This window comes from Pneumocystis carinii (assembly GCF_001477545.1).
Source record: "Pneumocystis carinii B80 chromosome Unknown supercont1.1, whole genome shotgun sequence".
NCBI lineage: Eukaryota > Fungi > Ascomycota > Pneumocystomycetes > Pneumocystales > Pneumocystaceae > Pneumocystis > Pneumocystis carinii.
Genome location: NW_017264713.1, coordinates 259,762 through 277,746, shown reverse-complemented (window position 1 = coordinate 277,746; position 17,985 = coordinate 259,762). Strand labels below are relative to the sequence as shown.

The window sequence follows — 17,985 nt, the reverse complement described above, 5'->3', positions numbered from 1 at the left end:
TTTTTCCACCCAAAAATTTGACGGCCAGAGGCCTCCAACAATGGCTGAGCTTTCTACGAGCTTTAATGTTGACAAAATGGCACGCTTTCCTGGATTACCTCTAGCAACAACACATGCAGCGGCTAATAACGTAAGTAATGAGGGATTAGGGAAGAATCTGTTATTTGAGCAAACGTATACCTCTTTACAGGGAAATGGAGAGGTCCAGGAAGGCCGTATAGAGACGAAAAATGAGGCATATTCTAATAGTCAGTTGACACTAAGAGCTTTGGTATCAACGAAAGAGGCGGGGATTATTATTGGAAGACAAGGGAAAAATGTAGCGGAACTGAGGGGGGTAAATGGGATTAAAGCAGGTGTAAGCAAGGTAGTTCCTAATATATATGACCGAGTATTGACGATATCTGGTACTCTGGAAGGAGTGAGTAAGGTATATAGAAGAAAAAAGAAAGATCAAGAAAAGGAATGTTTAATTGTTTAATTGATAGGCGTATGGAACGATTGCACAATCGTTTATTAATAATCCTATTGGACATTCGAATCATCATTTGACGTCTTCATCGACATCGGAGCCTCAGTCGTCAATCCGACTTTTAGTATCTCATAATATGATGGGGACGATTATTGGAAGACAAGGGCTTAAGATTAAGCATATCCAGGATATTTCGGGGGCGAGAATGATTGCTTTTAAGGATATTTTGCCTCAGTCTACGGAGCGTATTGTAGAAGTTCAAGGAGTTGTATCATCGATTCAAAGTGCTATATGGGAGATTGGAAAGTGTTTAATTGATGATTGGGAACGAGGTATTGGGACAGTATTTTATAATCCGTCTGTTAGATTGTCGTCTACATCTAGCATTCTTCCGGGACATCAAAGTAATAGTATTTTTTCGGGACCGCAATCAGGTCATTTTCTTCAATATCAACGTCAAGGATCTCATTTGAGTTATTCTCGTCTTTCGAGTTTAGCCTCTCATTTTCAAGAGCCATTGGATGCATCAAGTCAAGATATTCGTGTGCAGAATATTTCAATTCCTTCTGATATGGTAGGATGTATTATTGGTCGTGGCGGTAGCAAAATCAGTGAGATTAGGCGAATAAGTGGAAGCAAAATTAGCATTGCAAAAGCACCTCATGATGAGACAGGCGAACGTATGTTTACCATTCAGGGAACGTCTTCTTCCAATGAAAAGGCTCTTTATTTGCTTTTTCAAACATTAGAAACCGAAAAAAATCGACGTGGTCAAGAAAATCTTAAGTAATTTATTTTCACATCAATTTTACATGATATTTCTTAAATATAGGTGTTTCATAGTATTATATATATATATATATATTATAATGGTTTTAAAAATGGTATTGTTTCATTTTTTATACATTAATATATTAGAACTGGTTGAGTATGTTTTTATACGATCTGGTTCATTGTAAATGAAAATGTTTTGTATTTTTTATATCTTCTATATAAGTTTTTTCTATACTCCTTGTTTCTTGATTCTTTTACTCTATCATATATACCAATATTATTTATATCTATTCTTCGACCCTCATTTTATCTAACTATAGGCGATAGACAAATAATAAATTGAGATAAGATATTTAAATATTTTAATAAGATATTTATTATTTCTATAGATGTTATACAAGGTATTATTTTTCTTTTGTAAAAAGAAGATTTTTTATATAAATGTTTTTAGATGTTTGTGTGATTTTTATGAAAAAGATGTCAACAAATTATGTTAAAAATAATGAAAAAAATCTAATATTTGAGTTTCCATCATTATATGAGTTTCCTCCATTTTTTACTCGGCAGCCAAATCTAGAAACATGGAAATCTCAACAATCGCATTGGGTGTCATTGATTTTGAAATATTGTCAATTTAAACGGATCTTTAGACTTCATATTTCAAGAGAATTACTTGAGGAAGAGTTATTTTTTAATAGGAAAATCCATAGTAATTTTTTTTTTATGAAAAATGAGTTAATTGTTTCAGGACAGGTTAAAATGGAAATGCTTAAAGAAATTCTTGACTTTATGGCAAGTAAGAATAATGGGGAATGGTTATCTAGTGGTAAAAATGATATGTTTCTTGTTTATTGGAAAACATTAGATGAATGGGCAGATATGATAATAAATTGGGTAAATATGTGTTATGAGGTTTTTCTTTCTTATATATAGATCGAAGAAACAGGACAAAGAAACTGTGTTTTGACCTATTATGAACTCATAGAAGGTAATGCGTTAATTAATACAGGTGTGTATTTTTTTATAAAATCGTTTTATCATATAAAATATGGATAGAACTTTATAAAATAGATCCAATAATACTTAAAAAAGCTATTGCTATTCTTGTTAAGAAAGATATGGCTCAGGTGCTTAGAGGTGCTAATGAAAATGAATTTGGTGTAAAATTTTTTGGTCGTATTTAATTATAATATTTTTCAAGAAAAATCTTATTTTCTCTGTTAATGTCTATATGGATTTAAACTACTCGCATATCTGTAAGTGCACTTCGTACAATGCATCCATGTCCAGCTGCTTTTACGAGCTTATTATTAGTAATTAATTTTTGAAAATAATATAAATAATTAATTATACTTTTTCATGCCAATTTAAAAGAATTGCTGGATTATATGATTTAGGATCTGTAAATCCCTTGTATAAATATTTCATTAATACATCTTGTTGTTCTGTACTAAGAGTTTCTACTACATTCGAAATTTCATTAGGTTTTATTGACGAAAGAATCTCAAAGATTGTATCCATATGTTGTTTCTGTTGTATGTTATGTCACTCTTATTTTTATTTATATTTTTTGCTTTACCTTAGCATCGTCGACATCTCCATAAGGTGGATTAATTAATGCTTCTACCAATGCTTCTATTGCCTTTCCTCTACCAAAATAAAAATAATTTCCTAATTTATATATATTAATACTTTAAAATCATCCCAGTTAATATTGGTGTTCTTTTAGATATATCTTCCCGTATTTCATCTGCTGATCTCTCTTCTTTTTCAAATAAATCTTCTTTTTTTAATATATCACTATCTTTATTTCTTTAGTTTTTATATAAATATATTCTAAATAATACTATAAATATCAACTTGTTTTTGTCTGAATGACATTTTTTATAGTAATATTTTTCAGAAATTTTTTAATATAATATACTTAATGACGTTGAATTCTTTAATTAAAAATATAAAAAATAGTAATATTAAAATTGATCTTTTTCAAATATGATTTTAAATATGAATCTTTTTATTTTATTTAATATTTACAGAAAATTATTTCTTTAAATATTAATATATTAAATATCTATAATTAGATAAATTTGTAAATTATTTCAAAAAAAATCTTTTATTCTAGTATTCAACTTGTTTTGACATAATTACTTAATATTTTTGATTTCTCTATGTTTTTTTGAATTATTTAACTTTGAATTTTTATGTATCTTTTTAAATATAATAATTAAACATAAAATACTTAATTATGAAATAATTAATCATAAGATAATTAAAATAAAAAATATATCTTTCTTTACTTAAAGAATTGTTAATATTCTTATATTTTATAATAAAATAACTATATAAACTCTATTTTCTCTTCTTCCACTTTAATTATTACTATTAAATATTAACTATCTCAAAAAAAAAAAAAATCCTACTTTAACTTTTTTAATAAAAAATATTAAATATTTCATTTGTAAAGCCCAATTCTAGTTGATTTCATGGATCTATTGCATTTGTTGTATCTAATATCTTCTAAACAATATTGTTAGGTCTATACCCTCTTCTTATTGACTGTCTCCACTCGCTTTCAACGTCAAAAAAACTTAACAATGTCTTTAGCAAGAAAGATCGCAAAACCTGAGGGAGTTCCTATCACGGATCTTGAACGTACAGGTATATGATTGTTATTTGAAGATAAAATAGTATTTAATATATCTTTAGTTGCCCAGGCACTTTTTGATCTGGAGACGGTTCCAGATTTAAAACGGGATCTTCGTCCATTACAGATTAATACGGTTCAAGAGGTAGAGGAATATTTATAATAAGAGCAAATTCTTATTTGTTTTTGTTGAAGATTGATGTTGGACGTGGGAAAAAAGCAATTATTATTTATGTATCAGTTTCTTTGCTTAAAATGTATCATAAGATTCAACCTCGATTAGTTAGGGAATTAGAGAAAAAGTTTTCGGATAGACATGTTGTTTTTATTGGTCAGAGACGTATTATTCCTAAACCTGGTCGAAGATGTCATCAAAAACAGAAACGTCCGCGATCACGAACATTAACATCAGTTCATGAAAAAATCTTGGAAGATTTAGTATTTCCAGCTGAAATTGTTGGGAAAAGGACACGTGTATGTGTAGATGGGAAAAGGATTCTTAAAGTGTATGTTTTTTATTATTTATGATGATTTGATTTAATGGTTAGTTCCTTGGATAATAAAGATGTTGCTTCAATTGATTACAAGTTGGATACTCTTCAAAATATTTATAGTAAATTGACATCTCGTCAAGCTGTGTTTACTATTCAAGAGACGGGATTGTAATATAGAAAATGTTATATTTTTGTAAAATTTAATGTTTTGATAACTGGAAAATATAGAAATATATATTTCTTGAATTGAATGTATTTATAAATATGTTGTAACTTATGATTGTGCCCATTTTTTGTCTATTTGTATGCTTTCCATTATCTTTAACTTTTTAATTTGATGTTTATATAATTTTTAAACTAGTAAGTCTATAAATTGTGTATCATTTGCATTTGTGAAGAAGTCAATTTCTTGAATTTAGATACTAAAAAATAGTATTATGTTATAAGATTAATAAGCATATTTTTTAAAATTATTGTATTTTTATTAAAGTGTTAATATTAAGAATATGGTAATATAAATCAACATACACATTTAGTTCAAGTAAATTTCAGTAATAATTACGCAACATTAGGAACATGAGATGGTGGATTATCTATATTATCAAGGGAAGGTTGATAATTTGGTTCTGCTGGCAAAGCAATGTCTCTGGAAGGATATGGTCGAGGACCCAAAAGTTTTTCTACATCCTGAAAACCGATTACTTCTTTTTCTAATAAACATTTTGCAATTTTTGAAACATCGTCTTTATGCTTTTTAAGGAGAATGTGGCATCTAGAATGGGCTTCTTTGATTAATTTTCGCACTTCGGAATCCTAAAATTAATTAGATTGAGGTATATTATAATATTATTAAATACATACAATCATTCGTGCAGTTTCCTCAGAAAATGGTTTTTGAAATTGATCATTATTTATTTGATATGAGACAGTTCCAAGGTCTGATAATCCCCATGTTGTAACATATTGTGTGGCCATTTTTGTTACTTTAGAAAAATCATCACTTGCGCCAGATGTAATTTCTACATTAGGAAAAAAGATTTCCTCTGAAACTCTTCCTGCCAGTGTCATTACCATATTATCTAGAATATGTCCCCTAGATAGTAAGTATTTTTCCTAATTATGATTAATAATAGTGTTTCTAGTAGAATATATATAATTACTTTTTGTAAATAACTTGCATAGCCTAATGCGCCATTAGATCGAGGTATAATAGAAACTTTAAGCAATTGATCAACATGTTCAAGAAAATAACCTGCTACTGCATGACCGGCCTATATATATACTAAGATTTCTATTTTTAAAAAAAAAAGTAATATACCTCATGATGAGCAACTATATTTCTTTCTTGAGGACTTAGAACCCTACTTTTCTTTTCAAGACCTGCAACCACCCGCTCAATTGCTTGTTCAAAGTGAACCATTTCAACTTTATTTGCTCGATGACGCGCTGCTATTAGTGCACCTTCATTTACAGTGCTTGCAATATCTAGATATGGTTAAATAAAATCAACAAATATTAAAGCATTTACCAGCTCCAGAAAATCCTGGGGTTAATATAGATAATTTTTTTGCTATATCTTCTAATTTTTCATCTATTTTGATTTTTTTTAGGTGAACCATAAAAATAGCTTCTCTGCCAGATACGTCTGGTCGATCAATTGTAATGTGTCTATCGAATCTACCTGGTCTAAGGAGAGCATTATCAAGAACATCCGGTCTATTTGTTCCAGCAAGCACAACAACATGTTCCGATGTACTAAACCCATCCATTTCTATTAAAAGTTGGTTTAATGTGCTTTCTCTTTCATCATTTGATCCAAATTGATTTCCTCTGCCTCTTGCCTTTCCGATAGCATCGATTTCATCCATAAAAATAATACATGGTGCATGCTTTCGAGCATTTGAAAATAGATCTCTCACTCTAGAAGGTCCTACGCCAACAAACATTTCAATAAACTCCGACCCACTTACACTAAGAAATGGAACATTTGCTTCACCGGCAGTTGCTTTTGCAAGAAGTGTTTTGCCTGTTCCAGGAGGGCCTGATAGAATTGCTCCTCTTGGTATTTTAGCGCCCAATTTCTCATAATGCGATGGATTTTTTAGAAATTTAACAAATTCCATGATTTCTTCTTTGGCTTCATCTGCGCCTGCAACATCTTTAAATTTAACTTTAATATCCGTTTCATGATTAAACATTTTCGCACGACTTTTTCCTATACCAAAAATTCCACTATGAGCTCCTCCCGCGCCACTTGCTCTTTTTGAAAGCCAGAAGATACTTCCTATTAATAATAAAGTAGGTGTGAATGAAAGAACAGTATTAATGATCGATATTTCGTCATGAAAAGAAACTGGAATCCTTTCCTCTTGAGGAATCTTTAACTCATCCTGAGCCATATCAAGTCTTCTCTCAAATGCTTCTATTGATCCAATACTGAAATAATATTTATTTGGTCTAGTATTTATACGGGTTTCCGGATACATTTGACCCGTCTGGTTTGAATGCAAATGAACTCGCACCTTATTTCTATTAACTACTGTCAACTTATCAACCATCCCTTTATCTAAAAAAGCTGTACGAAATTCTTGCCATGTGATTTCTTTGCTACTTTTCAGAACTGAAATTCGATAAATAACATAAGAAATAATAGATAATGACAAAATTATATTTGGATTTATTTTTATTTCATTAAGATTTGGATTCCTTCCTCCTGATTTTTTTTCATAAAAACTTTCTTCTTTTGAACATGATCTTTTCACTGTAGATTTTTTAGGTTTTCCAAAAAACCTTTCAAATCCACGAGGAATCATATCATCTTTAAAATATCCTTCCTTTGTATCATTCTCCTTTGCATTTTCTGTATAAGATTCTTTTTTTTCTTCGTTTTTTGCATGTGTATTGTCTACTTTATCAGTATATGTTTGATACATTGTTCGGAATCCTTTTTTTTGTATAAAATTATAATGTTTCCTGTATAGTTTTTCTGTACTCAACAACCTATGAAAAGTTCTAAAAACATGGTTTTTCTGTTGAAATTTTATCATTTTTTCCTTTATTTTTATTATTGATTTTTTAATAAATACGTATAAATATATTCAATTTCAAACTGGGAAATTGTATTTATATATTATTCTACTTTATCTTCCTAGAACTTAGAATTTTCCTGTTATTTTATCTTATACTCTTGAATAATATAGGTTTTCAGAGCTTATCAGGTTTCTTATAAAGTCGATGTACGTCGAGAAATCTTGATATCGATTTTTATATATTAAAAAAACTATAGTAAATTGCATGTTGAAAATGTTATTTTTTATGTTAAATACTATTGAGAAAACATGCAGAACTCTTTCTATTTTTTATAAGTTTTTATAAATTTAAAAATAAAAATATTTTATGGACTATGTATTTGATAAGTAAAGTGGATAATCAGGATAAATATGATGTTAAAATGGATATTGATGATGCTAAAGTCGATGATTATTCTTCTAAACAAGAGGAAAATGTTGTTAAGGTGTTAGATTATGAGAAAAATGAATCGGAAGCTTCACACTTGAATCATACAAATAATATGTTAAATGATAAAAAAGGTGATGAAATACAAGCTGAATATATAGATACAAGTGTTTCTAGGACGTCTTTTATTAATAAAAAAGATATTAAAAAGGTTTTTAATCTTTTAAATATGTAAATATCTTTTTAATCTATGTTTTTAAAGGAAAGAACAAAAAAAAGGAAAATTAATGGATTGAATATAGAAGGAAGTAATGTAATGGTTTTTTGGTTTGTTGTTTTTTTTTCTTATTTTTTGATTTTTAGATAAGTGAATTGGAAAATGATTGTAAATCAGATGTTTTTCTGAATAATATGATTAAAAAGCCACATATAAATAATTTCAATAATATTAAGAATGAAAATGTTGTTCTTTATTGCATATGTCAAAAACCAGACACTGGATGTTGGATGATTGCATGTGATGGCTGCGATAATTGGTATCATGGAGAATGTGTGAAAATTGTTGAAGCTGATGAAGAACTTCTGGATAAATATTTCTGTAATTGGATGTTTAATTGTTTTTATTTTTTTGTTAATTGTTTTAGGTGATTTTTGTACTAAAAAAGGCAAAGGTTGTACTATGTGGAAAAGAAAATGTCGTCTTTCTTCATGTAGAAAGCCTGCTCTTGTTTCTTCATTACCTCCTTCGAAGTATTGTTCAATAGAACATGGTATAGAATATTTTAAAGAAAGATTATGTTGTTCTCTATTAGAAAAATCGGAAATCGCTGCTTTAGCTCGAAGTGTTGATTCTGTTGAAGCCTTTAGATGTTTAGGGGACACTTTTCCATTTATAGATGATTCTGTTGTGAATAGCGAAAGTCTTTCATTGTTAAGATTAATCAATTTTAAGAGAGAAAAGATATATGAACGTTTAAAACAAATTGAGATACGAACAATTTATATAAATTTTGCTAAAGATAGGGCAAAAAAAATAAATGAAGAAATACGTGCTGATGGATCAAAAAAAGAAATATGTGCTCTTGATTATCGCTTATCTTGGGATGAAGATGAATGGAATGCTTGGATTGTTAGTGATGATGGGAAAAAGATATTTAATGATGGAAAATTAGAAGGTTATGATATGATATGTATTACAGAAAAAAGAAAATGTTTTAAACATAATAATTGGGTGATGATAAAAATAGAAGAAATGGAATTGGAAGATATAATATGTCGTGAAACACTTAAAAAATTAAGAAGACAAGAGCAAAAGATATATAAAAGAGAAAGAAAATTAAAAATCTTGGATAAAGAAAATAAATGTATTGCTATTACATAATTTATAGATTTCCGAAAATATTGAGAAATTGTATATATTATATTAATAAATTTTCTATTCAGGATTTTAATTTGAAATGTCGCAAATAGTTATTTTAAATTTTTTAGTATATAAATTTTTATTTTTATTACAAATATGTAGAAATAAAGCGGAATTTTTTCTTTTTAAGTTCTATTTTCTTCTAAAGTACTAAAATCTTGCAAAGTATTACTCATTACTAAAGATATGGTAACTGGTTTTTTTCCTTTCTTAATAGTATCCCAACAAAATCTACAATAAACCTTCATTTTTCCGTCTTTATCAATTTCATTCAATGATCCAGAGTCCATGTTTTTACCACATCCTCCACTGCATTTTAAACATTTTTTATGCCATCTAGTAGAATTGGGCCCAGGATATGATTCAAGAAAAGTTATAGATTCGTTACAGCTTGCACATCCTAAGATATAATTAGGATAAAAGAGTATGCAATGAATGAAATACTATCAAATCCCCCAAATTTTGGGAGAGGCTTTTTTTTTACAGAAAATATTCCTGCTGAATTGTTTTTTAATGGCTCTAAATTTGGTATTGTATTAGATGTTAATACTTTTTTAGGTGATATAGAGTTTGATAAAAACTGCTGTTGTTTGTCATCATTTGACGAGTCTTTTAAACATCTAGAAAATGTGTCTTTTTCCGAAAACGAATTGTAATCAATAGTTGATAGAGCGTTATTCTTCGATTTAACATGATTTGGTAAAAATAATTTATGTTTATAATTTCTAGTTGATGGTAAAATAGGAGGGATATTTTCCTGAGAAATATTTGTTTTTTCTTCTGATAGCGTTATAGATGATATTTTGGATTCTAATGTCTCTTTTTCTACTTTATCTCGAAAACTAGATAATTCGGGTGAAATATCGATTGTGTTTGTGTTAAATGAATTATGCAAACGTTTTGATTCTACAAAATTTTCCAAATGTTTACGAACACCTAAAGAGTTCCTTTTTTTTTTTCTAAGTAATTCCCACATCTCTGAATTTTTCATAGAGCCTTGTGAAACAGGAGTACACGCTTGTGAAATATTAACTTTTGGTGTTAGATTATTGATAATTGGACAATTGTTTTTAATAGAATCTAATATTGCATTAATGTTTAATTTTAAGAACTTTGAAGTTAGTGCCTTTTAATGAAACTTCATCCAGATTTTCTATACTAGAAGGATTATTTTCACTAAGAGACTGCTTATTTAGCATGGTTTGTAAATTGTCTAGGATATTATCTTACCTCTTGAGGATTTTTGTCTTGATGTTGAGAGGCAGTATTATTATTATTTATTTCATTAGGATATATACTGTTAAATAATTAAAAGAAAAATAAAAAACTAGTTATTACTACTCTTTATTTTTTGACGAAAGATGAAAATGACAGTTTTTGCAATAATAAGCTTCTTGTCTTTCTGTAGTCTTATACATTAGTTCATCCTATTAAATTTTAGACAAATATAATTGAATATACAATGAATACAGATGGAAATGTTTCACAGCATAAAGAACATAACCATGGTATACTTTTTTCCTGAGGTTTTTGGAAAAAATTCATATTATTCATTAAAGAGTTTTCTGCAGTAAATGTTCTATAGAGATAAATATTTAATTTCCTAAATATCGAATATACTTTTCTTCACAAGATTTACTATTTTCCTTACTTTCTGTATCAAATGCTATATTTAATGAAATTTCTGAAAGCTTTTTGTCATAATTTTTTGAAGAATTACATTCCTCCATGAATATAAAATCTATTTTTAATTTTTTTTTTAATATTTTTTCTGCACTCTTTCCTTTTATTTTAAAAATATAGTGGTATGTATATGATTCTTTTTATTATTGGTTACTTTCTAATTTTAGCACTTGTGTGGTTATTATCAATATTTTTAAAATCTTATCGTGTAGTTATCAACACTAGTTGCTATAGTAACTGCACCGATAAGATAGATAGGCTCATATATCATAATACTATAATGTATAATCTATATTTAAGCATTATATATGATCCTTCTTAAGAAATAACTTTTTCCCTAGTCTTAAGTTTAAAATATTTCGAAGATATAACCTCATTAGTCTGATTTATATAGAGAAATATCCTAGATTAAATAAAAATATGTTGCAATATATAATTTTACAACATTATAAAAAGTATAATATCCTTTTTACACGTCAAATTATTCGTTTTTATATAAAAAATACATATTTCGTCTTTGAAATTATCTTACATTAATCAAATATTTAGATATTTGCGTACACACTGTTATTAGTAAATAAATTTAAAGAATGTCAGTTACCTCTTTTAAAATATCAACTTTCTGATTGGCCTTAATAAATAAGTTTTTGTATTGATTAATAATATCTTTCAAAAATTCTTCTTTTGAGGATTTTCCGTCGCATATATTTTTTAATTTTAATTCTATCTATACTTGTAAATATTTTAAGTAGAGAATTTTTTTATATAGAAATACTTCTCTTCGTAGAAAAGGTTTAGCTAAACTTTGATCAAAACCAATTTTATCGTAACCATCTACTAATGCTATGCCCAATGTACTAGGTATAAATTCATAAATTGTGCTATTTTGACTTCGTTTATTTTTATCTTTATTTTTAGATTGTTTAAATACATATTTTCGATCAAGGATTTTCTGAATATGTTCTGCTATAGTAGAATCTGTTCCAATTCCATTAATATTCATCAAGTTGATTAATTCTGATTCCGTCAAATATCCTGGAGATTCTGTCTTTCCTTCTATCATTTCAGTATAATTCAATTCTATCATTTCCCCTTGGTTAAAATCTGGTAAAGAAACAGATGAATTCCATTTTTCATATAAATAAATATCTAGGTAATTATTCTCTAAAACGATAAGAGCTGATGTAGAAAAAAATTCTTCTCCCCATTGTATAACAATTACTATTTGCTTTCCTTTTGCATCTTGAGAACAACATGCGAGAAAATGCCTAACGATAAAAGAATAAACTTTATGTTCATTTACAGATTTTAAGGAATTTTTTTTTACATAGGCTACAGGATGGATTGGGGCATGTGCTTTATCATTATTTTTTCCTTTTCTAGGACGGCAAAATTTTTCATTTAATAAACTTGATTAATTAGCTTAGTCTATATACTCCGAAAGTACCTTTGAGCATAGTTACCCCATTGTTCATCATTCACTTGTTTTTGAATTAAGCTACGTAGATCTATATCATCACCAAACTGGTCTGTTTCTGTCCTTGGATAGCTTATGAAACCTTTTGTATAAAGAGTTTCTGCTATCTATTTTGGCAATTAGAAAAAACAAATATAAAAAAAAAAATACCGTCATTATATCTTTTGAAGATATTCCTAAGTATTTTGTCCCTCTTTTCTGAAGTTCGACAGTAGTAAGTGGGTATGGTCTCCTTCTTATATGAGAAATTTTTTTTCGAAATGATTCAAATACAATTTACTCTTTGGCTTTCGTACTACACTTATAATTTTTGCCTTATCAAATAAAAGACAATTCTCATATATTAAAAATACTGAAAGTTTATCAAAAAGCCTTATTCTTTTCCAATTGAATGATACTTCATTGTTACTATATGAACATATAACTTTGATAGTCCAAAATTTTTCAGAGACAAAATTTTTAACTCGTTTCCATCTATCAACGACAAAGCCGAGAGTTGGGAATTGGCAAGATCCTTGTATATATTAATAAGAAATATTATTTATTTCTAAATAATAAACCATAGCTAATTATTTCTTTTGCTAAAGGCTCAAAACTTTGTAATGATAAAGTCTGAAACCGTGTAAAGGCTGATCCTGTTTTTAAATCAAATTCTATGCGTGCTGCAACTGCGTTGACTTGTCTTTGATCGATATCAAAGGGTCGATTGGCTGCTTTTATAATATGCCTAAAAAAAATTAAAATAATTTGTTTTAGGTATTTGAAAGTATACATTCTTTCGAGATTATTGAAATGTGCACGCTTTACTTCTATTTTTGGATTTGCTTTCCGTGCTATATTGACAATTTCTGTTCCAATATATTCACCCTCTCTGTCACAATCTGTCCAAATATAAAGGCCTTGTGCATTTCGACTTTCTTTTAAAATATTATCATGAATGTTTTTCATATCCTATGGTATTTAGAGAATTTCTTCGTTATCTAAATATGCATACTTTATTGACTGTTGGGATAATTTTTGCTTCAAATAGACTTAAAGGATTACAAGAATTCCATTTTTTAAATTTTTCTTCAAATTCCCACTCTATTAAATGACCCCTAACAGAAGTGATTGTGACAAAACTGTCACCCCAGTTGAAATTAAATTTAAAGCGAATATCATAGTTTTTGTTATAAACGTCTTTTGTCTCTCTCTATAATATTAATTTAAATAAAAAAAAAAAATAGAGAAATACTATGCGTACTTCCCCTCCACCAAGAATATCTGAAATCGCCCTTGCAATTGACGGTTTTTCTGCAACACAAAGGATTTTCATGAATTACTCAATTTCATCAGGTTAATATCGATTGGTTTTAAAAACGGGATTTGATGTTTGCAATTAAACAAAAAAACATATATTTTATGCAATTTCCTAAAGTTATAAGGGTTATGAATGGAATTGAATAAAAAAGTGATTTTAAAAAAAAAAAAGAAATAAAAATAAGAATCTTTGATTTTGATTTTTTGATTTAAATATTTCTTTTAGATAATCTAATATATCTTTTTAAACAGGAAATTGATATATATAGTGTACACCATATTTTGAAGATTATTATTAGCAAAGATAGTAAGATATTATAATGAAACAATTACATTTATTAGTTAGATATAAAATGTTTCTATTAATTCCTTTCTTGAAATATTCATATGCTTTTTATTGTAAAATGCATATAGTAATTTTGCGGTTTTAGTCTTATTCAAAAGTTTGGGCTAATTATAAAATTTTACCTAGGCCAATTACTCCCCAGAATCCTATTTCTTTAGAGACTATTCCCTGACTTAGACTTGTCTCTACATGTTTGAACTCCTCCTTATCTAAAATGATATCATAAACTACCTTTACAAAGACTGAAATTTCAACTAAATCATCATTAAAGTTCATATTATTTGAAATAATTTTTGAAGGAATAATCTCAAGTACGACAGTTGTCCAATTTCTCCCACGGTCCCATAAAGCACCTGATATTGGCATTTTTGTTGTATCTTTTGGTATAGATTTAATTGTAGAGTTATTGTCAGATGTATCTTTATTAGTACCTACTTCAAATTCTGGACATAAAATAGTGACACTATGACTATATTTTCCTGATGTCCGTTGAGGTGTTGCCAAAAAAACTTTTATTTTCTGACAAAGAGGATTTGTTACTGTTAAAAGAAATAGATTTGTTACATTTGGAGAAAGTTTTCCTGGTGAACAATTGGAAATTGGTCCAGGGAAACATTCCAATGAAATAGTTGGTATATAGTTCCTAAAAAAATTAATAAATATATTGGTAATTATATAAGTATTTACATAGCTATTAATTTAACACGGAATTTTGCTGACATAGGCTTACTTTCTGGACTAATTAGAACACTTTTACATGAGCGACAACGCTTTGATCTTTTTGCTCTTAATAAATATGGGATAGGTTTAAGATCACTGTTATTTTTAGTTTATAATAAAAAGCGAAATATAGTTTTACTTTTTAAATATAACATGATATAATTGGTTTAGTCTTTGTTTAATTGTAGCAACTAATGGATTTTAGTTTTTTCTCAAATATAACTTTTAAATATACTTTCATTTAAATTTTTCATTTCTGCCATTTTTTTAATAATTTCTTGATCATCTTCTAAATCTCGTGAATTTTCATCAAAATTAAAAATGTCCACTTCTTTTTTATTTTTTAACGCATATTTTTTCTTAATTCTTTCATATATATCCATCATTTTTGAGATTCCAGAATGATTGTTTGTATGTAATTTTAAATTTCCATATGTTTCTTCATAATGCGCTCTTAATTTACTGTAAAAGAGTTTTTTTCTTGAAATTTCTGCTAAAGATCCCTTCATTTGAGCTGTATATGTGATTGATATAAAAATAAAACAAAAATAAAGAACTTGTTTACCATTAAGCCCTGAAGGTTTTTCAAAAATTATATTAATTTCCGCTGAGGTCCATTGACAATATGGACATTCTAACGCATAGGAATTAGGATTCTTATTTGAATATGAATGTTCTTTCTCTAAACTTTCAAGCTCTATAACTGATAGTGATGAAAAGCAAATCGGACACTGAAAACAATTTCTCAAACATCTATATAAATTACTAAGCAATTTAATAGTATATTTAAACCTTTCCTATTTCCATCACTATAAATACTTGATTTAGGTACTTCTAAAAGACAGTTTGGGCAAAATTGACTGATAGTTTCCTCTTGAACACAACGAGGACATCTTATTGCATAACATTCTTCACAAAAATAAAGATTTGGCAAAGGATGAAGTGAAAATGACATTCTTTGATCCAACGTGTCAATTATATCTCCCGGAATGTCCAAAAAATTTGAAATTGGTTCATCTTTCTTAAAATCAATTGGTGAATCTGCACATGGACAGTAAATATGAACATAGGGAAAAGTTGTCATGTAAAAATAATATGAATTATCATTTATAGAATCCAGATCATTCAAAATGCTTTTCAAGTGCTAGTTTATGATATTAATGTTTTTATTGATCAAATTTGCATATTTTTTGACGTTTTATATATCGTTGATATTTGATTTTTAAAAAACTAATATATATATTATGGAAAAAATAGTGATGTGTTACTATAATATATTGTATTTTTATTTAATTAAGATAATTTTTATATGTATTTTATTTTCTTTTTTTTATGAGATTTGATGGAATATGCTATTGTAAAAATAAAATTTTCTAAAATATTAGAATTCGCAACTTAGATGTAATAAAGATATTTGGATTTGGTGTTTTTAAGAAAAAATCAATGTTCTTTCTTAGTCCTTATTTTCATTTGCATAAAAAAAGTCACTATTTTAGATTTTCATTAAATAAAATCTATAGACTTAAAACATGTTTAAGAAGCTATGTACCTTTTACAGTGGAAAGTTCTAAGAAGTTTCTTATTTTTGATCAAAATGTTAAAAAGAAGCAAAGATTGCGTGCTGCTTTAGATAAAATTGAAGCTAAGAGAGCTGATTATCTTAAAGAAGAAGTTGCAAAACGTTTAGTAGAAAGACTCATGGTAAGAATATTATATTTCTATTATGAAAATATTTTAAAATATATTAGTTTATTAAGAAAAAAATTAAAGTTATTTTTGATTTTGGATCTGGAGCAGGATATATTGCTTCATATCTTTCTCAAGAAAAAAATAAAAATCAATTTTTAGGAAAAATAGAGCGTTTAATTATGGCAGATGTATCAGAAGATATTTTTGATAATGATAATTTATCTAATATTTGTGATTTCATAGTAGAAAAAGTTTGTATAGATAATGAAATTCCTTCATTTTCTGAAAATAGTATGGATATTGTTATAACTAACTTGTATATACATTGGATTAATGATCTTTTTAATCTTTTTAAACAGATAAAATATATATTAGTTCCAGATGGTGTTTTTTTGGGATCAATGTTTGGAGGGGATACTTTATTTGAATTAAGGACATCACTACAACTTGCAGAACAAGAAAGAAAAGGTGGTATTGGTGCAAGAGTATCCCCAATGGCAGGTGATATCATAAAATAAATAATTATATTCTATTAAATTTTTAAGATATTCAAGATATTGGTAGTTTATTGAGTAAAGTTGGATTTAAATTAATTACAATCGATGTTGAAGATATTATTGTTGATTATCCAGATATATTTTCTCTTATGAAGGATCTACAGAAAATGGGTGAGAATAATGCTATAATGACTCGTCCTCATATTATTTCTCGAGATGTTTTGTTTGCTGCTGAAGCAATATATAGAGAATTTTATGGAAATGAGAATGGAACACTTCCTTGTACTTTTCGTGTAATTTATATGGTAAATTTGTTTTCGTTCGTTATAGTAATTTGGTAACTTAGAAAGATTGCATGGAAACCATCACCTAATCAATCTTTACCATTGGAAAAGGGTAGTGGGAAAATAAATCTCAAAGATGTACTTTAAAAAAAAGATGCAATTGTAATATAGTGATGTATATTTTATTATGTTCTATGGCAAATATGATTATTATATGGAAATAATAATATTAAGAAAAAGTGTTTATTTTGCAACAATTGAATTATAAACATTAATATTTTTATATACTTCTCTTAAAAAAAACGATTAATTATTTTTATTGCAAAAATTTGGTAATAAATGATTTATATTTATATTTCAAATTTAAAGTATTGAAATTTTAAAATATGCACTAAAATGTTTCAATAGGCGTGTAATGTTTTAAGATAGTTTAATATAAATTCGTACAATTTTGTATATTGTATATATTAAATATTTGTAAATATCTTATTTAGGAATTTTAATATTAATATATTTCTAATTTAAAAAACTATTTTTATTCAAAAAATATAAATATCATGGTAATTTTTTATAATTTTCTTTGTTTTTAATAATTTAAACATATATCAGTCTAGATATATCTTATAGTATATTATGTTTGAATTGTTAATGAAAACATCATAATTTTATGAAAGCATAAAATGAACATTTGAAATAATAGAATCTCAAGTAAAGAGATTATAAATTAAAA

General features: G+C 27.3%; 10 protein-coding genes across 10 annotated transcripts; 5 read left to right on the top strand and 5 right to left on the bottom strand.

Annotated features, from left to right (window-relative positions):
- Positions 1 to 30: 30 nt before the first annotated feature.
- Positions 31 to 1,307, top strand: T552_00128 (hypothetical protein). Its single transcript, XM_018368748.1, has 2 exons — positions 31 to 430; positions 489 to 1,307. The coding sequence occupies exons 1-2, from the start codon at positions 41 to 43 to the stop codon at positions 1,260 to 1,262; spliced, it is 1,164 nt and encodes a 387-aa protein (XP_018227601.1). The 5' UTR covers positions 31 to 40; the 3' UTR covers positions 1,263 to 1,307.
- Positions 1,308 to 1,599: 292 nt separating this feature from the next.
- On the top strand, positions 1,600 to 2,474 carry T552_00127 (hypothetical protein). The gene is made up of 5 exons (XM_018368747.1): positions 1,600 to 1,647; positions 1,698 to 1,955; positions 1,995 to 2,140; positions 2,180 to 2,255; positions 2,303 to 2,474. Exons 2-5 carry the CDS (start codon positions 1,715 to 1,717, stop codon positions 2,428 to 2,430), a joined length of 591 nt encoding a protein of 196 aa, XP_018227600.1. The 5' UTR covers positions 1,600 to 1,647; positions 1,698 to 1,714; the 3' UTR covers positions 2,431 to 2,474.
- T552_00126 (hypothetical protein) lies at positions 2,438 to 3,172 on the bottom strand. The gene is made up of 5 exons (XM_018368746.1): positions 3,094 to 3,172; positions 2,939 to 3,050; positions 2,826 to 2,895; positions 2,600 to 2,776; positions 2,438 to 2,549 (listed from the first exon to the last, which is right to left on the bottom strand). The coding sequence occupies exons 1-5, from the start codon at positions 3,125 to 3,127 to the stop codon at positions 2,484 to 2,486; spliced, it is 459 nt and encodes a 152-aa protein (XP_018227599.1). The 5' UTR covers positions 3,128 to 3,172; the 3' UTR covers positions 2,438 to 2,483.
- Positions 3,173 to 3,826: 654 nt separating this feature from the next.
- Positions 3,827 to 4,604, top strand: T552_00125 (hypothetical protein). The gene is made up of 4 exons (XM_018368745.1): positions 3,827 to 3,904; positions 3,953 to 4,035; positions 4,086 to 4,396; positions 4,439 to 4,604. The coding sequence occupies exons 1-4, from the start codon at positions 3,841 to 3,843 to the stop codon at positions 4,554 to 4,556; spliced, it is 576 nt and encodes a 191-aa protein (XP_018227598.1). The 5' UTR covers positions 3,827 to 3,840; the 3' UTR covers positions 4,557 to 4,604.
- Positions 4,605 to 4,896: 292 nt separating this feature from the next.
- On the bottom strand, positions 4,897 to 7,477 carry T552_00124 (hypothetical protein). Its single transcript, XM_018368744.1, has 5 exons — positions 5,913 to 7,477; positions 5,703 to 5,869; positions 5,545 to 5,655; positions 5,246 to 5,497; positions 4,897 to 5,197 (listed from the first exon to the last, which is right to left on the bottom strand). Exons 1-5 carry the CDS (start codon positions 7,429 to 7,431, stop codon positions 4,943 to 4,945), a joined length of 2,304 nt encoding a protein of 767 aa, XP_018227597.1. The 5' UTR covers positions 7,432 to 7,477; the 3' UTR covers positions 4,897 to 4,942.
- A 312-nt stretch (positions 7,478 to 7,789) lies between these two features.
- On the top strand, positions 7,790 to 9,262 carry T552_00123 (hypothetical protein). The gene is made up of 4 exons (XM_018368743.1): positions 7,790 to 8,051; positions 8,103 to 8,153; positions 8,204 to 8,438; positions 8,485 to 9,262. The coding sequence occupies exons 1-4, from the start codon at positions 7,836 to 7,838 to the stop codon at positions 9,219 to 9,221; spliced, it is 1,239 nt and encodes a 412-aa protein (XP_018227596.1). The 5' UTR covers positions 7,790 to 7,835; the 3' UTR covers positions 9,222 to 9,262.
- A 79-nt stretch (positions 9,263 to 9,341) lies between these two features.
- On the bottom strand, positions 9,342 to 11,035 carry T552_00122 (hypothetical protein). The gene is made up of 7 exons (XM_018368742.1): positions 10,881 to 11,035; positions 10,731 to 10,839; positions 10,602 to 10,687; positions 10,491 to 10,557; positions 10,387 to 10,444; positions 9,705 to 10,340; positions 9,342 to 9,660 (listed from the first exon to the last, which is right to left on the bottom strand). Exons 1-7 carry the CDS (start codon positions 10,988 to 10,990, stop codon positions 9,386 to 9,388), a joined length of 1,341 nt encoding a protein of 446 aa, XP_018227595.1. The 5' UTR covers positions 10,991 to 11,035; the 3' UTR covers positions 9,342 to 9,385.
- A 426-nt stretch (positions 11,036 to 11,461) lies between these two features.
- On the bottom strand, positions 11,462 to 13,781 carry T552_00121 (hypothetical protein). The gene is made up of 10 exons (XM_018368741.1): positions 13,655 to 13,781; positions 13,415 to 13,612; positions 13,193 to 13,371; positions 12,981 to 13,147; positions 12,694 to 12,934; positions 12,571 to 12,652; positions 12,391 to 12,527; positions 11,719 to 12,352; positions 11,545 to 11,670; positions 11,462 to 11,507 (listed from the first exon to the last, which is right to left on the bottom strand). The coding sequence occupies exons 1-10, from the start codon at positions 13,733 to 13,735 to the stop codon at positions 11,481 to 11,483; spliced, it is 1,872 nt and encodes a 623-aa protein (XP_018227594.1). The 5' UTR covers positions 13,736 to 13,781; the 3' UTR covers positions 11,462 to 11,480.
- A 392-nt stretch (positions 13,782 to 14,173) lies between these two features.
- Positions 14,174 to 15,869, bottom strand: T552_00120 (hypothetical protein; the record flags this gene model as incomplete). Its single annotated transcript, XM_018368740.1, has 5 exons — positions 14,174 to 14,708; positions 14,753 to 14,881; positions 14,925 to 14,976; positions 15,021 to 15,482; positions 15,578 to 15,869. The coding sequence occupies 5 exons, from the start codon at positions 15,867 to 15,869 to the stop codon at positions 14,174 to 14,176; spliced, it is 1,470 nt and encodes a 489-aa protein (XP_018227593.1).
- A 313-nt stretch (positions 15,870 to 16,182) lies between these two features.
- T552_00119 (hypothetical protein) lies at positions 16,183 to 17,448 on the top strand. The gene is made up of 4 exons (XM_018368739.1): positions 16,183 to 16,486; positions 16,534 to 16,975; positions 17,020 to 17,276; positions 17,322 to 17,448. The coding sequence occupies exons 1-4, from the start codon at positions 16,229 to 16,231 to the stop codon at positions 17,400 to 17,402; spliced, it is 1,038 nt and encodes a 345-aa protein (XP_018227592.1). The 5' UTR covers positions 16,183 to 16,228; the 3' UTR covers positions 17,403 to 17,448.
- Positions 17,449 to 17,985: the final 537 nt, after the last annotated feature.

What these genes read in the sequence shown, in the direction of transcription:
- T552_00119 (XM_018368739.1), top strand. Translation starts at nt 16,229, where the DNA reads ATGTTCTTTCTTAGTCCTTATTTTCATTTGCATAAAAAAAGTCACTAT. An exon ending in GTTTAGTAGAAAGACTCATG is followed by an intron (nt 16,487 to 16,533) that starts GTAAGAATATTA and finishes AAAATATATTAG; the next exon opens with TTTATTAAGAAAAAAATTAA. An exon ending in AAGAGTATCCCCAATGGCAG is followed by an intron (nt 16,976 to 17,019) that starts GTGATATCATAA and finishes TAAATTTTTAAG; the next exon opens with ATATTCAAGATATTGGTAGT.
- T552_00125 (XM_018368745.1), top strand. Translation starts at nt 3,841, where the DNA reads ATGTCTTTAGCAAGAAAGATCGCAAAACCTGAGGGAGTTCCTATCACG. An exon ending in CACGGATCTTGAACGTACAG is followed by an intron (nt 3,905 to 3,952) that starts GTATATGATTGT and finishes ATATATCTTTAG; the next exon opens with TTGCCCAGGCACTTTTTGAT. An exon ending in AGATTAATACGGTTCAAGAG is followed by an intron (nt 4,036 to 4,085) that starts GTAGAGGAATAT and finishes TTTTTGTTGAAG; the next exon opens with ATTGATGTTGGACGTGGGAA.
- T552_00123 (XM_018368743.1), top strand. Translation starts at nt 7,836, where the DNA reads ATGGATATTGATGATGCTAAAGTCGATGATTATTCTTCTAAACAAGAG. An exon ending in TGAATATAGAAGGAAGTAAT is followed by an intron (nt 8,154 to 8,203) that starts GTAATGGTTTTT and finishes TTTGATTTTTAG; the next exon opens with ATAAGTGAATTGGAAAATGA. An exon ending in ACTTCTGGATAAATATTTCT is followed by an intron (nt 8,439 to 8,484) that starts GTAATTGGATGT and finishes TAATTGTTTTAG; the next exon opens with GTGATTTTTGTACTAAAAAA.
- T552_00121 (XM_018368741.1), bottom strand. Translation starts at nt 13,735, where the DNA reads ATGAAAATCCTTTGTGTTGCAGAAAAACCGTCAATTGCAAGGGCGATT. An exon ending in TTCAATAATCTCGAAAGAAT is followed by an intron (nt 13,148 to 13,192) that starts GTATACTTTCAA and finishes AATTTTTTTTAG; the next exon opens with GCATATTATAAAAGCAGCCA. An exon ending in AACCTTTTCTACGAAGAGAA is followed by an intron (nt 11,671 to 11,718) that starts GTATTTCTATAT and finishes TTACAAGTATAG; the next exon opens with ATAGAATTAAAATTAAAAAA.
- T552_00124 (XM_018368744.1), bottom strand. Translation starts at nt 7,431, where the DNA reads ATGATAAAATTTCAACAGAAAAACCATGTTTTTAGAACTTTTCATAGG. An exon ending in ATGCAAGTTATTTACAAAAA is followed by an intron (nt 5,498 to 5,544) that starts GTAATTATATAT and finishes AATCATAATTAG; the next exon opens with GAAAAATACTTACTATCTAG. An exon ending in AGGAAACTGCACGAATGATT is followed by an intron (nt 5,198 to 5,245) that starts GTATGTATTTAA and finishes AATTAATTTTAG; the next exon opens with GATTCCGAAGTGCGAAAATT.
- T552_00122 (XM_018368742.1), bottom strand. Translation starts at nt 10,990, where the DNA reads ATGGAGGAATGTAATTCTTCAAAAAATTATGACAAAAAGCTTTCAGAA. An exon ending in CTTTCGTCAAAAAATAAAGA is followed by an intron (nt 10,558 to 10,601) that starts GTAGTAATAACT and finishes ATTATTTAACAG; the next exon opens with TATATATCCTAATGAAATAA. An exon ending in AAAATTTGGGGGATTTGATA is followed by an intron (nt 9,661 to 9,704) that starts GTATTTCATTCA and finishes ATTATATCTTAG; the next exon opens with GATGTGCAAGCTGTAACGAA.
- T552_00128 (XM_018368748.1), top strand. Translation starts at nt 41, where the DNA reads ATGGCTGAGCTTTCTACGAGCTTTAATGTTGACAAAATGGCACGCTTT. An exon ending in CTCTGGAAGGAGTGAGTAAG is followed by an intron (nt 431 to 488) that starts GTATATAGAAGA and finishes TTTAATTGATAG; the next exon opens with GCGTATGGAACGATTGCACA.
- T552_00127 (XM_018368747.1), top strand. Translation starts at nt 1,715, where the DNA reads ATGAAAAAGATGTCAACAAATTATGTTAAAAATAATGAAAAAAATCTA. An exon ending in TTTTAATAGGAAAATCCATA is followed by an intron (nt 1,956 to 1,994) that starts GTAATTTTTTTT and finishes TAATTGTTTCAG; the next exon opens with GACAGGTTAAAATGGAAATG. An exon ending in TAATGCGTTAATTAATACAG is followed by an intron (nt 2,256 to 2,302) that starts GTGTGTATTTTT and finishes AAATATGGATAG; the next exon opens with AACTTTATAAAATAGATCCA.
- T552_00126 (XM_018368746.1), bottom strand. Translation starts at nt 3,127, where the DNA reads ATGTCATTCAGACAAAAACAAGTTGATATTTATA. An exon ending in AAAACAAGTTGATATTTATA is followed by an intron (nt 3,051 to 3,093) that starts GTATTATTTAGA and finishes AAAGAAATAAAG; the next exon opens with ATAGTGATATATTAAAAAAA. An exon ending in TTAACTGGGATGATTTTAAA is followed by an intron (nt 2,896 to 2,938) that starts GTATTAATATAT and finishes TTATTTTGGTAG; the next exon opens with AGGAAAGGCAATAGAAGCAT.